Source organism: Trachinotus anak, unplaced genomic scaffold, assembly GCF_046630095.1.
Source record: "Trachinotus anak isolate AG129_WGS33_773 ecotype Australia unplaced genomic scaffold, CSIRO_AGI_Tana_v1 ptg000023l, whole genome shotgun sequence".
NCBI lineage: Eukaryota > Metazoa > Chordata > Actinopteri > Carangiformes > Carangidae > Trachinotus > Trachinotus anak.
Genome location: NW_027273874.1, coordinates 211,936 through 224,140, shown reverse-complemented (window position 1 = coordinate 224,140; position 12,205 = coordinate 211,936). Strand labels below are relative to the sequence as shown.

At 41.9% G+C, this 12,205-nt stretch overlaps 1 protein-coding gene across 8 annotated transcripts in view; it reads left to right on the top strand.

The window, feature by feature from the left end:
- Positions 1-7,284, top strand: part of LOC139606770 (RNA-binding protein with multiple splicing-like) — a 34,864-nt gene extending 27,580 nt beyond the window's left edge. For 3 of the 8 annotated variants that reach the window (XR_011684685.1, XR_011684684.1, XR_011684683.1), the window contains 2 exons: positions 6,020-6,139; positions 6,776-7,284. Coding sequence is in view for 2 of the 8 variants with exons in the window: in XM_071459115.1 (XP_071315216.1) it covers positions 6,020-6,056 (37 nt within the window). In the remaining 6 variants the exon portion in view is untranslated. Of the gene's footprint in view, positions 1-6,019; positions 6,206-6,775 lie in introns of those variants that run through there. The other 5 variants (XM_071459115.1, XM_071459114.1, XM_071459113.1 and 2 more) reach the window with 3 other exon arrangements.
- The last annotated feature ends 4,921 nt before the right edge of the window (positions 7,285-12,205 follow it).

Genomic DNA, 12,205 nt, shown 5'->3' with positions numbered 1-12,205 from the left:
GATATTATTGCATGTTTGTCATTTTGTCAAACCCTGGCAGAATGAAATACATGTTTTAATTTAAAAACCTGTTTCGGCATTTCTGCATTATGACAAAGTAGACAGTGGAGAATTCTAAAGAGGATGGGACAGAAAGAGACGGAGGATGTGATGCTCCATAAGGTTGTAAATGTGGAATATGCACCATGAACTGCTGAGGTACCTGGGTACTGCCGGAAGGGCCATTTTTATGAATCTTTATTAAAAAACGATTAGCATGGGGCTTTATTCAAAAGAAATTACAGACAAATTCATTTCAGTGGAACTGCAGACAGTACACAAAGCGGCTGGTTTGTAATAAGTGCTTTGATAAGTACACGAGTCCACCGTAACCGCTCGTGAGCTGCGCAGCACATGTGTCCCGCTCTCTGGTTCAGACAAACTGAATGCTGTTGTGCTGGCAGAGAAACAAAACCACAAAGCACAGCAAATCCCCTGCTGGTCTGTGTATCTGTGTCGACTGACTGTGCGCATGTGTGTGTGTGTGTGTCTGCACACGGCGCCAGTCACACTGTCACCGGCACCCTCCCTTCAACGTCTCGGGACAGGAAGAAACATGTTCTCCCGACCCCTTAGGGAGTCAGTTGGGAGTGGGTGGGTGCTGGTGGAAACATGGGGGCTAAGATTCATCAGGCTGTTGATTGGTGCTAGTCCTCGGCGTCTCCTTGTAACCCTGCATCAGAGCTCGCTCATCTATATCCACACACTTAAACATGCTGCAGGAGAAAAAATGGCTGTTGGAGTAATTTGATGTTTTGGGGATTTCATCTCTGTCGGGGGGGGGGGGGGGGGGGGTGGGGGTAAAAGAGGAAGGGAGTGGAAAAGGGAGGGGCTTGGAGGAAATAATTACTCCTCTATCAAACCAGGAGGAAGTCATTTGGTCGGTCAGGCTGCCCCAATGGATATTAGCCCCACAATGAAACAACAACATCCCAACATCCGGCTCTCAGTGGAGGGTGAGGTGAAGTCGAGACAGCCAGTCAGAATATTGTGATAATTACAGGCAACTGCAGCATACGCACACACACATGCGTACACACGACACATAATCAGCATGTAGTGAACAGCTAAGTGCATGTCCAAAGGCAAATACACACAACAGTATACACACAAACAAAAAGGCCGAGTTCATCCAAATTACACAAAACTGTTTTTTTCCCCCTCATTTCTACTGATACTTTTTCATGCTGATAGTTTCCTCTGAGACTTCAGCTGCCAGCTCACAGCACTGAAAAATGACATGTCCTGTGACCACTTTTATCAGGACGTAACAGTCCTCATGAAAGACACTTTCCAGTTGGATAGTTCAAATGCCACAAACAAACAAAACTGACCCACGTTGTATTGGGAAGGAAGCCGAAATCTCAGAGATTTAAAAACAAATTCATCAAGTCTGTCTTTATGACCATCACTTTATTTATAAACAAGCAATACAAGACACATAGAATACACATAAAGGTGGAAGATATATAAGAAACATAAATACATGTTTTGCAAGAAGTTTACAATTAACAAGGAAAAGTTTCACTTTTTCCACCAAATAAACCAAAGTTCAACATTTTCTACCTTTCACCTGTGTGCCTCTTAAACACTCTTTGTTGTGTCCATGATAAATACAGCAGTAGTAGAAAAATAAAGTAATAAATATAGATATGCTGCAAAGTGTGTGTTTTTGTGAGTATTTAGGAGGACTGGCCCTTTAAGAAAGTGTAATATCCGGTGTCCGACAACACGCTCAGTTAATGTGAATTACTTACCAACAAGAGCATGACTTTAAAGTCTGCGATGTAATGGTGGACTGAGCTTAATCACTCTATGAAGCATGTTTCCTCAGAAAGCACGCTGACACAGTAAAATCTAATGGTACTCACGGTTCACTGTGTCTCTCCTGTAATCAGGATTTAAAGGAAATGCTGGTCATTCCCTCCACAGGCCTGCCAGTGTTGAGTTAACTTTGCTGCTCTGTTTGTCCCTGACATTGTGCAGCTTTGCAAACAAACATTTCATCTGTACCAAACCTTGTGTTATTTGGCCTCTCTTTTCTGTCAACTGCATGCAGTCAAATCAGAAACACAATTACTTCACGTCTTGATATGCGCTGTGTTACTTATTTGTGCAATGCTTGTTTGTGAAGCAAGGCGCTTGTGAAACACTTTGAAGCAATTTTAGCAGCAAGACAACAAGAATAAACTCGAACTGAGATTACAGAGAGAAGCTGTCTGCGTTGCACTACTATTGTACAATCTGCCTGCTATTGATGTGTCATGTGCGCTGACAAAAAGTCAGCATTTGCGAATTGTTACTCATGCTAGAGGCGGCTGGTGACAGTAAACCCTCAGAGTGGGAACGCAGAGAGGCTTACAGCTCCGCAGTCCTGAGAGGCCTGTGGTCGGTCAGTGGTTGTCTTGGCATCTGAAGGACGGGGACCACTCACGGTCAGAGTATGCGGCTCGCATTAGGAAGTGTCACCGTGGGAGACTTAAATGTGTCTGTGTGAGAACAGCTGAAGGTGAGGTAGTGTTCGGGGGTCCTCTAGTCATGGCTGGTAATGACTTGTCCTAATCACCTGGCATCCTGCCTGTCAAAGGAAGAACCATTCTGAAAACTTTATTTACACGGGTGCCACGTCGGAACAGGTAGCTACCCAGGGCTGACTTTTTAAAACATACTGTATTGCAAGCTTTGGTTATTGCATTACAAGCTAGTCATTCATCTGGATGTTTGTGAAGCTGAATTATATTTGACATTCATGCTCTGGCACAGGGCTGGGTCCAAAGACAACCTAATAGTGGACATTAATGCCTAGTGAACTGGAGGGAAAGGTAATCTGGATTTTCCATCTGACAAGACATGGTGGGAGTGTAGTGTGCGTGCCCCTATCATGCGTGCTTGTGTCTCTCTCTCTCTCTCTCTCTCTCTCTCTCTCTCTCTGTGTGTGTGTGTGTGTGTGTGTGTGTTTGTGTGTGTCTGTAGTCTGGCTGCCTGCCCCAAGGACCTTTTTGGCCAATAGCCCGACAAAACCAATGGTTCCTGTGCAATGTTGGACTAACTCCCACTGGAGAGCTGAGGGCCAGCTGGGGCCCCTTCTAATAAGGAAGTGGGACTTTATTCTCTCACCCCCTACTGACACATAATACACACACACACACACACACACACACAGGCATACAGTATAGCTACATTGTGGCCTCGTCCCTGCACAGGGTCTTGAGAGCTAGATACATGTCAGCAGCTGCATTCATCACCACCCAGCACCAGCAGCTATTGCCGGTATGTGAGAAACACAGCCAGGGCCTAAAGGCTTTTCTCTGGATTAAAGGGGCTTCAGACGGGGCTCCTTTTCATGGCCGTGCTGCACAGGTATAGCTCTTAAAGGACCATACTGACTTTTAGCTGAAGGCAAGCTACAGTTTTACATTAGTGCATATGCTCTTCCTACAACTATAACCTGTGATTGGTTCTGTCCTTATGACCTGAAAATCAGTTAGGAGACTCTAAATGCTAGTGCTGTGTAATCCATCACCATGAGCATCAAGCCGTTTTTTTTTGTCAACTTTGCATTAGTGCTGCATGGTAATGCAGTTTAAAGTGCAGATTGATTTGATTTGTGTAGCAACCTGCACTGCACTACCTTGCAGCAGTAATGTAATTTTGACCATGTCTCTCCTGAAACTGCATGTTTAGATTTGATGCCAGCGTTTCAGAGAAAAAAAAGACAATATTTATAAAATTTCTTTGCATTTACACAAATCCTGTGTGTCAAATCCTGTTTCTATGTTAAAATATATGTAAGGCTGCAGCGAACACTTAGTTTCATGACTGATTGCTTTCCTGATTAATTGTTTACTCTATAAAGTGTAAGAATTTAGAAAAAGAACAAAAAAAAAAACAACTAATAACAATCTCCCAAAACCTGAAGTTGACATCTTTGTGTGTCTTTTCTGACCAACAGTTCAAAATCCAAAAGTATTCAGAACATTTTAATAGAGGACTAAAGCGAACCAGTAATTGGTAACAAAGTAGTTACCATTTAATTTTCTATATATGCATTTTTAATAACTACATTATTACCAAATAGAAAGGATTATCGGATGACGTATAACTGATGAAAAATATTTGGCGTGTCTGGTGATGAGCTAAAATTAGCCGATAGTATCTGCCACGCCGATTACCTCGGTCAGGCTCTGATTTTGACAAGAATGACTGCAGAATTTGATCGTCACAGTAATCGATTACACAGTTCAGTGGTCTGCTAATCATACAGAAATGGATGAAAACCAGTGATGCCTAGTAAAAAAAATGCATTCAAATTTCTAAAAGACAAGTAATAAATGATTTATAGGAAATGGTTTAAGAGGGAAGGGTGGAGAACAAGAGCAATGCACTGCCAAGCCTTCTTTTCTCTTCTTCATTTCCAGCACAAGATCAATGATCACTGATAACACAGGCAGCGACGTTTGCTACAGGAAGCCTAGCTGAAATAAAAACGAAAACAGCGCACACATTCCTGAGTAACCGAGTCACCTCCCACTCTCTCAAACACTACTTGTTTACCTATCTCACGTTATGCACCAGGGCCGAGTCATTGGATGTAACACATTAAGCTCGCCAATCATTAAACCCTTCCCTAATCCACACAGACGTGTTCAATGATCAACCCAATCTTTAACCTTGGTGTCTCAGCCGGAGCAAATAGCGTGGTCTGGAAGTATGTGTCGCATCAGCTTAGCCAAGCGGCTGTATAACGCATCGATTCCCTCATCCTTGATTGAACGCGCAACAGGGCATTAGCTAGGCCAGCCGTGCCCCTTCAAAAAACGCACCACTCCCTGGACGGGGAACAGTTCCCAACTCGTCTCCCTTCTTTGCCTGCAACAGTCTGCTGGTCTCTTTCTCTCTGTTAAGGTCATGTTTGGTTTACTAATTGTTTATTGTTCCAAAGAGTTTCTCCCCCTCCCCCGAACCCGAGTTACCACGGTCTCCAAGAGATGTCTATTTTTGGTGATACATCTGGGGGTGGGTGAGGGGCGTTCGAAAGGGTTGACCTTTCTCTTCGGTCCGCTGGATGGGTGGGAGTTGTGGTACTAGAGCTGTGGTGGGGAGGGTTCATGGGAGATATGGTTGTTAGGCACAAGTTCAACATAAGTATTCAAGACTATTGTCAGCTGACATCCTGTTTGTCACAGCTGGACTTTGAGGTTGAAAGATTTTATGGAAATGGTCTTTTTTTCAAAAGTTCATTCAACTAATTTTACATGTCAAACACAGTTTACGAGTCACATGGAGGCCTGCACATCCTGCGAGAGCAGTTGTATAATGTCATGTGTGGCTCTGGAGGAGCTCTGTGGGGTCTGAGAACATAACATCACTTTAAGTAATCTCAGCGTGGGCTTGGAGACTACACGTTTTAACTGCGAGTCTGCCTTACAAACTGGTGGTGTGAAGTTGGAAAGGTGTGGGCGTTTTCCAGAAAGAGGGCATCTAATGAAGGATGCTATCAAGTTACATGATGGGAAGAGTAGGATCCAGTGTTTTTGGAGCTTGATAAATACTAGATGAGTAAAAGTCAGGATATCTTTGCCTCTGCTTTAATGATTTTGAAAATCCATGTTTTAATTAGACTTTTGAGTCCTTCTTCTTAATGGAATTGTGATCATAAACCACTGGAGTATCCAAACAATACTATACCCAGCTACCATCATGTTTGTCATAACATTGATTTAAATCATGACATCCCAGCTAGTCTGAATGCAGTTCTGTACTTCCTATCTTTAACCCTTAAAAATAACCTCGAACATGTGTAAAGTATCACTCAAAATCTCAATCATGATTATTCAGTGGCTGGATACAGTGACCACAGACTATAGGCTGAAATTTACCGTGAACCTGAATCAACAAAAACTGCTGTAACAGAAACACTCCACCGGCAGTCAGGGTGCTCGATCACTTGTGTAAAACTGTGTCTCCTTTGTGTCCTCAGGTTCCTGATGTGTGATGGTGGCCGTGGCCGGCTGTGACGGGCGTTGCTGATTGCCTCTCATGTCCAATTAGAAACCTGGAGGACCGATCTGACCCCAGCACTTGGAGCAGCGTAACGTCGGTGAGTTTATGCCTCGGACTTCACGATCCCAGCGGGCGGGGACAAAAGGTGTAAATCTCACCTCAGCGCCACAGCAGCATGCCTCTCCCTCCTGGCACAGAGTCTGATTTTGAAAGTGTGGACTTGTGGAAAAAGTTGTGAAAGGCCAGTTTATTTATTCATTTTTTTATTTATTTTTTGGGAAGGGGGCGGGGGGCAGTATCACACCGCCAATGACATCTGCTGGAATGAACGTAACCACACCGAGCCACAGTGACAGCGTGTCAACTTTCATCTGTGTATGTTTCAGCTTTTGCTCAACAGGAAATGTTTTGAAAACAGATCCAGAATGGCAGTATTAGATATTTGTGGGATAAAAGTGTGTGTGTGTGTGTCTGTGTGTGTCTGTGTGTGAGTGTGTGTATGAGAAATTGAGGAGAAAACAAGAATTATTTTGTGTGTGTGTGTTAGTGTTTGTGTATCTACACTGCAATACCTTACCTTTGCGAGTGTGTGCGTGTGGTTTTTATGGGTGTGTGAATGTGTTTGTGTCTTTCCACATAATCCCCAGTGTTTTCATTAGTGTACAAGGTTCGTGCGCGGTGACCATGACAACCTCACCCCTTTCCTTTGTGTCCCTCTTCCTCTCTCTCTCAGGCAGCAGCAGCCTCACGGGCCTCAGGACATACTAGACCCCAGCCTCCATCACACATCGAGCCACCCCCCCCCCACCCCACCCCACCCCACCCCACACCATCCCCAAAGTCCCTCCAACTCTTTTTTATACTGTTACATACTCAAGATTTACTGGCAGTGCTTTGGCTGCACCTCCTCTGACACCTCCATGAAAGGTACCGGGCATGCATGGCAAAGGCACCACACCACCTTTGTTCACCAGTCGACTGCATCGCCTGTCTAATGTTAGCAGGTCTCTTGCTTTGCATTCTGTATATGCAAGTGTAAAGACAGCCCACCAAAGGAGTGCAAACACATTTTATGCAGCCACTTTGCAAGGCCAGATGTATGGAAGTGTGGCTAAAGCACTGCTGGATAATGTTATTATATTACTATAATTATTACTATTCTGTATATCATTCATATTAATGTTATTATGATTATTGAATACATGTTGAAGCATGACTTTGCAAAAAAAAAAGAAAAAAAAACAATGCTGTACATTTTTAGATATTTTAAAGAAATACAAAAAGGTATTTTTGTAATCAAGACAATGTTTGAAATGGTTCTGTTTGATTGATTTATGTTGTGCTAAAGTGTGTGAGGAACTTTCATATGTTTTATTTTTTGTTTTGTTTTTTTTGCCCGTCCTGTTTTGTGCCATTATAAAATGGTAAGTCACCCTGCTATACCAAAGCAGTCCTGTCGGTTTGCCCTTGTCTTTCTACATACCGTGTGGAATTAGGTTTGCTCATGTGTGTCTTTGTGTGGGCGTCTTTACCTCCTGAAGCAGACATATTAGTCCTTTGTCTGACGTGCTTTGGTTCAACTGAGCAGCCAATGTTAACAGTGATCCAGCTTGTAATTTTGCAGTTTGAGGTAATCAAAGAGGCATTGACAGGAATAAGCCATTGGTGGTGAAGGTAGAGTGACCCCCAGAGACTGCAATGCATGGCAAACTGAGCCCTGCTATAATTAGGAATTTGCCCCTTCATTGTGTAGCAGGACAGCAGCACAGTATAGAGAAATGAAAGACCAAAGGCATTTTTTTTTACACTGGAGAGCTATCTAGGCTAGTGGAGTTATTCTGTTTTTGACTGCTTTGAAGTCCTCAGTCTGATTTCTTATGAAGTATGATATTATTTTTGCTGCATGTCTCTTTTGGTGTCACTCCAAAGAGCCACTCTGCATCTGAAAGGATATTCACTTAAAGCAATTTCTCTCTTTTGTCTATTTTTAGGGAGCCAATGTGATTCAACCTGCTTTTGTAAATTTTGAATTTACATAGTAATGATTGGAGTGGGAAAAAAAACCCAAATCTTTTGTAATCGTGTGTATTCTGGGCCTGCAATAACGTCTTTGCTGTATGACATATCATTGAGTGATAATGTTTCTGTGACATTTTGACGCCAAAACTCTCATTCATGTCACACCTGTACAAAGACAAACCATGATTCTTGTACTTCTCTGATGAGGCTAAGTCACATTTCGCAGTGATGTGACAATCAAAAAACTGAAGAAAACAACAATCTTCTCTGTAATCTTTAGCCCAGATGTGTACAATCACGTTGGACTGATTGAATTATATAGTCAGTGTTTGTAATGAATAATAATAATAATATGCACGCACATAATATCAACGGAAGTTTCTGAAGCAGTTTTTGCTTTTACGGACATTTTTTAAGCCAACTGTGGCACCAAATTTATTAGAACAAGTATTTATAAGGTGTGTGTGTGTGTGTGTGTGTGTGTGTGTGTGTGTGTGTGTTTTTTTATGGGTATTATGTTTTTAAAGTTCATAGAAGATGCCCAGCATATAATTCATTGTAAGTATTATTGTAAGTTTAATTGTATATTCATTTGGTAATTTTTCTAGAGCTTCTTTTTGTGTTTGTATCTGACTGATTGAAACATACTGTATGTGATATATGAATAATGTTTTATCTACATAATTCACTGTGAAATCCAGAGAAAAACATGCTCTTTGAACGAATGAATCTTTTTTGTCTAATGTCAGCAGTACGGTACAGAAGTCCCTTGAAATTAATATGATGGTCCCTCCTTCTGTCAATGAAAAATACTCCTTTCTTGTTTCAGTATACCGTGTGCGTACCTGTGTGTTCTGTGCATGTTCACGGCATGTGTGTGTTCTTTTCTTTTTCTTAATGCATACAGTACTGTTGATATTTATGTACTTTAGCCGCTGTAAGGAGAAACTGTATTTCAGTGAATTGCAGAGGTGTGTTTGTTTGAAACCAAAAAAAAAAAAAAAAGTGAACAAAATGAGTTTTTATGAAAATGTTAAATGAAGACATTTCAGGCCATCTGCCATTAAAGACTGACGTCATCCTTGCTGTCATGATTCCATGTTTTTTCTTTCTGAATTTTACCGTGGTCGTGCCTCATGAACCATGCATTAAGATTGTGTGCGTATATTTTTACACACCCGGCACATTTGAAATGTGGAGGATCAAAACCAACAAAAAGCAGTGAAAGAAGATGAGTCAAAAACATGAACGATTACATCATTTATTTACTTCACCAGGAGAAAAGCCTTGTAATGTCACTTAAGATGAAGAAATGGTGTGAAGATAGAAGTATGGTGCCTAAAAAGTGTCCAGAAAATGAGAATGCTGAAATGCTAATGCTTGGTGTGTTTAGTTGCTATTGTTTTCAGTTGAGGTAGCTAGCCAAACACATATTACACACATGCACACTCGGATGTTACTATGGACATTCAAATGCTGCTTTTGGAAAATAGGGAATAGCTAGATAAATGACCCCTACCCCTCACCCAACAGAAAAACACATGCGAACAAAGGTAAAATAGACAACAAAAGAACTTCATTTTAAAGATTGAATTTCTTTTTTTCTCCCTGCTGATGGGGAGGGGGTTTTTTTTGTCAGGTTTGGGGTTTCATATCCAAAGAGAATTAAGACTAGATGTTGACATTTTCACTGCACTTAGACCCGTAGAAATCCACCAGCGTGAAGGCTCAATTTCCTCTTCCTCTCTCACACTTGTCATTGGATAACACCTCCCCCACAATCCCAGGAGGCCATCAAAACATGATGTGGGTTCCTATAAAGTGGTTTGTGTACCATGGGAGCTGGAGACCTCTCTCTGCCCTCTATAAGAATAGCCCACCTAACCCAGGGGCTGGCAACTCCTGAGACAGAGGCCACATCCAATTTAGTTTCTCTCCTCCCTGTCTCCACTCTCTTCTGTCTGCTCAGTCACACCAGGTGGCACGCACCAGCTTCTCACATGACACACACTCGTCCATGCCTGGGGGGTGTTCACGCAGGGTGTCAGAGCAGACCAAAGTGGGGAATAAAAATGCTTGTGTGTACGTATGTGTGGGCACGGGGACATATTCATCTGGGAGTATGCATGCATACGCCCAACCTGCAACACTCTGTAATGGTGTTATTCCCTTTGACAAGTCCATTAAGGAGGTGTTTCTGTCCCCTTTCACTTATGCTCTTCCAAACGTCCTTGCTGAGGAGAGTCTGCATTTTCTCTGCAACCAAACAGTCATATCTAGAGTTCGAATTTTCTACCTCTCGTTTTTGGATTTATCCATTACTGTAGCAGTCGCGGCCTGTATTTTGTTTTCATTTCCTCTCAGCTGTGTTGCTTGGCTCACTGCGGCAAAACACTGACCACTGCTCACTGTAATAGGCAACCATATGTTATCATACACGGCTACCTGAGCACTCTGTCGATCCTGATCCATTTAAAGCTCGAGTTCACAAACCTTTTGACTTCTTATTCTAGTGGATTAGCATGCTTTTGTTTTGCCAACCACCACTAAACACAAAGCGCAGTCAATCATATGGAGGATGTCAGTAATTTTGCAGGTATTTGATCATAAAGCAAAGTAGGATAAACTGACATTTTGACTGATGATGTTGCTAGATGAAAAGTCAGGACAATACCGATGTTATTACAAAAGATTTACCAAATTACTAAGTAATTAGTGTTGGAGGCATTTCAGTTTTAACCACAAATGTGGTTAAAAATGATCACAGCCATTAGGATTTATCCTAAGAGGACTATTGATTGTACAAAATGATGGCAATCCACCCAACAGTTGTTGAGCTACAGTAGATTAGCATGTACAGTGGCATGAGTCCTGAATAATCCCCGACTCTCTAGGCTCAGATAGAGTATTCAGCACTGACTAACTGGTGACTCATCATTTAGCAGCCTGTATAGTGTCTGCGAAAGTCTGCACAGTCATTGTCTAAACAGTGATTGGCCAAAAGGGGCTTGTTTCTTCTTGGAAACATTACCCAACCAAAAGCCCTGACACTCCCCACTGCGCTGCTGGTGTCTTTTGTGATCGTTATTCTTTCAGATAAGCTGACGACTTCAGAATGAGTCAGTGAATTTGATTTCACAACAGGGGGGGGGGCGTTTTCTTCCTGCACTGTCCTTTCTGCGCTCCCTTCATTTCCCACTCTCAGTCTTTTCTCTGTCCACCTCTCAATATTTTTCCTCCTCCTCCTCCTCCTCCTCCTCTCTCATCCGCAGCTTCCACCTCCCTTGGGTGGGCCCCTGCGCCCTCGGCCTCACAGCAATCAAAACACTGAGGGCTAACTCCCCCACTACTTTCCTGTTTCTCACTGATTTCATGTTTGTACAATCCACTCTTTGATTCTAGATAAGTACATTTGAGTTGAGATCCAATAATTGTGTAGGTGTGTGTGTATTTCTGAAATAATTGGGTGTGTGTGTCATATGATAACTTTACTGAGGATGACATCATAGAATGAGCGAGGCCCTTTCTCCTAGAAAGTGAAGAGCTCCACAGTGCGACCCAGTGGCCATGAAAAGACATGACAGCATCCACGTACAGTATGTGACACCTCTCCCATAATCATGATGAAGTAAAGAGACCCATTACTCTGGTAAAAGAAGCAATACTAAAATGTCTACTCATTGATTACAAATAGGAGCCCTGCATTCAGTTTTAACTGCTGTATACACTGTTGGTTTGTTTAAACGGCAAAAACTCTTTCGTCTGCTTTAAGTGTAAAATCTAAATTTGCACTGGTGGAAAAAGTATTCAAACAGTTCACTTAAAACAAAAGTGTACAAGTACGAGCAACAAATTTACTTAAAGTATCAAAAGTAAAAGTACTCATTATACAGATTTCAGTGTCATTATATTTTTGGATCATTATTATTGGTGCATCAATATATAAGCGGCACTCACTGGTGTAGTTTGTCTGGGTGGAAACTTTAACAATATTCTACACAATAAGGCGTCATATATTCTAAACTGATCATATATTTTGTGTGTAAAATCTTAGCCTGAAAATTAACAGCTAATATATATGTCAGATAAATGCATGGGAATGTTGCTCTGAAATGAAGTAGTGCAGAAATTTAAACTAGTATAA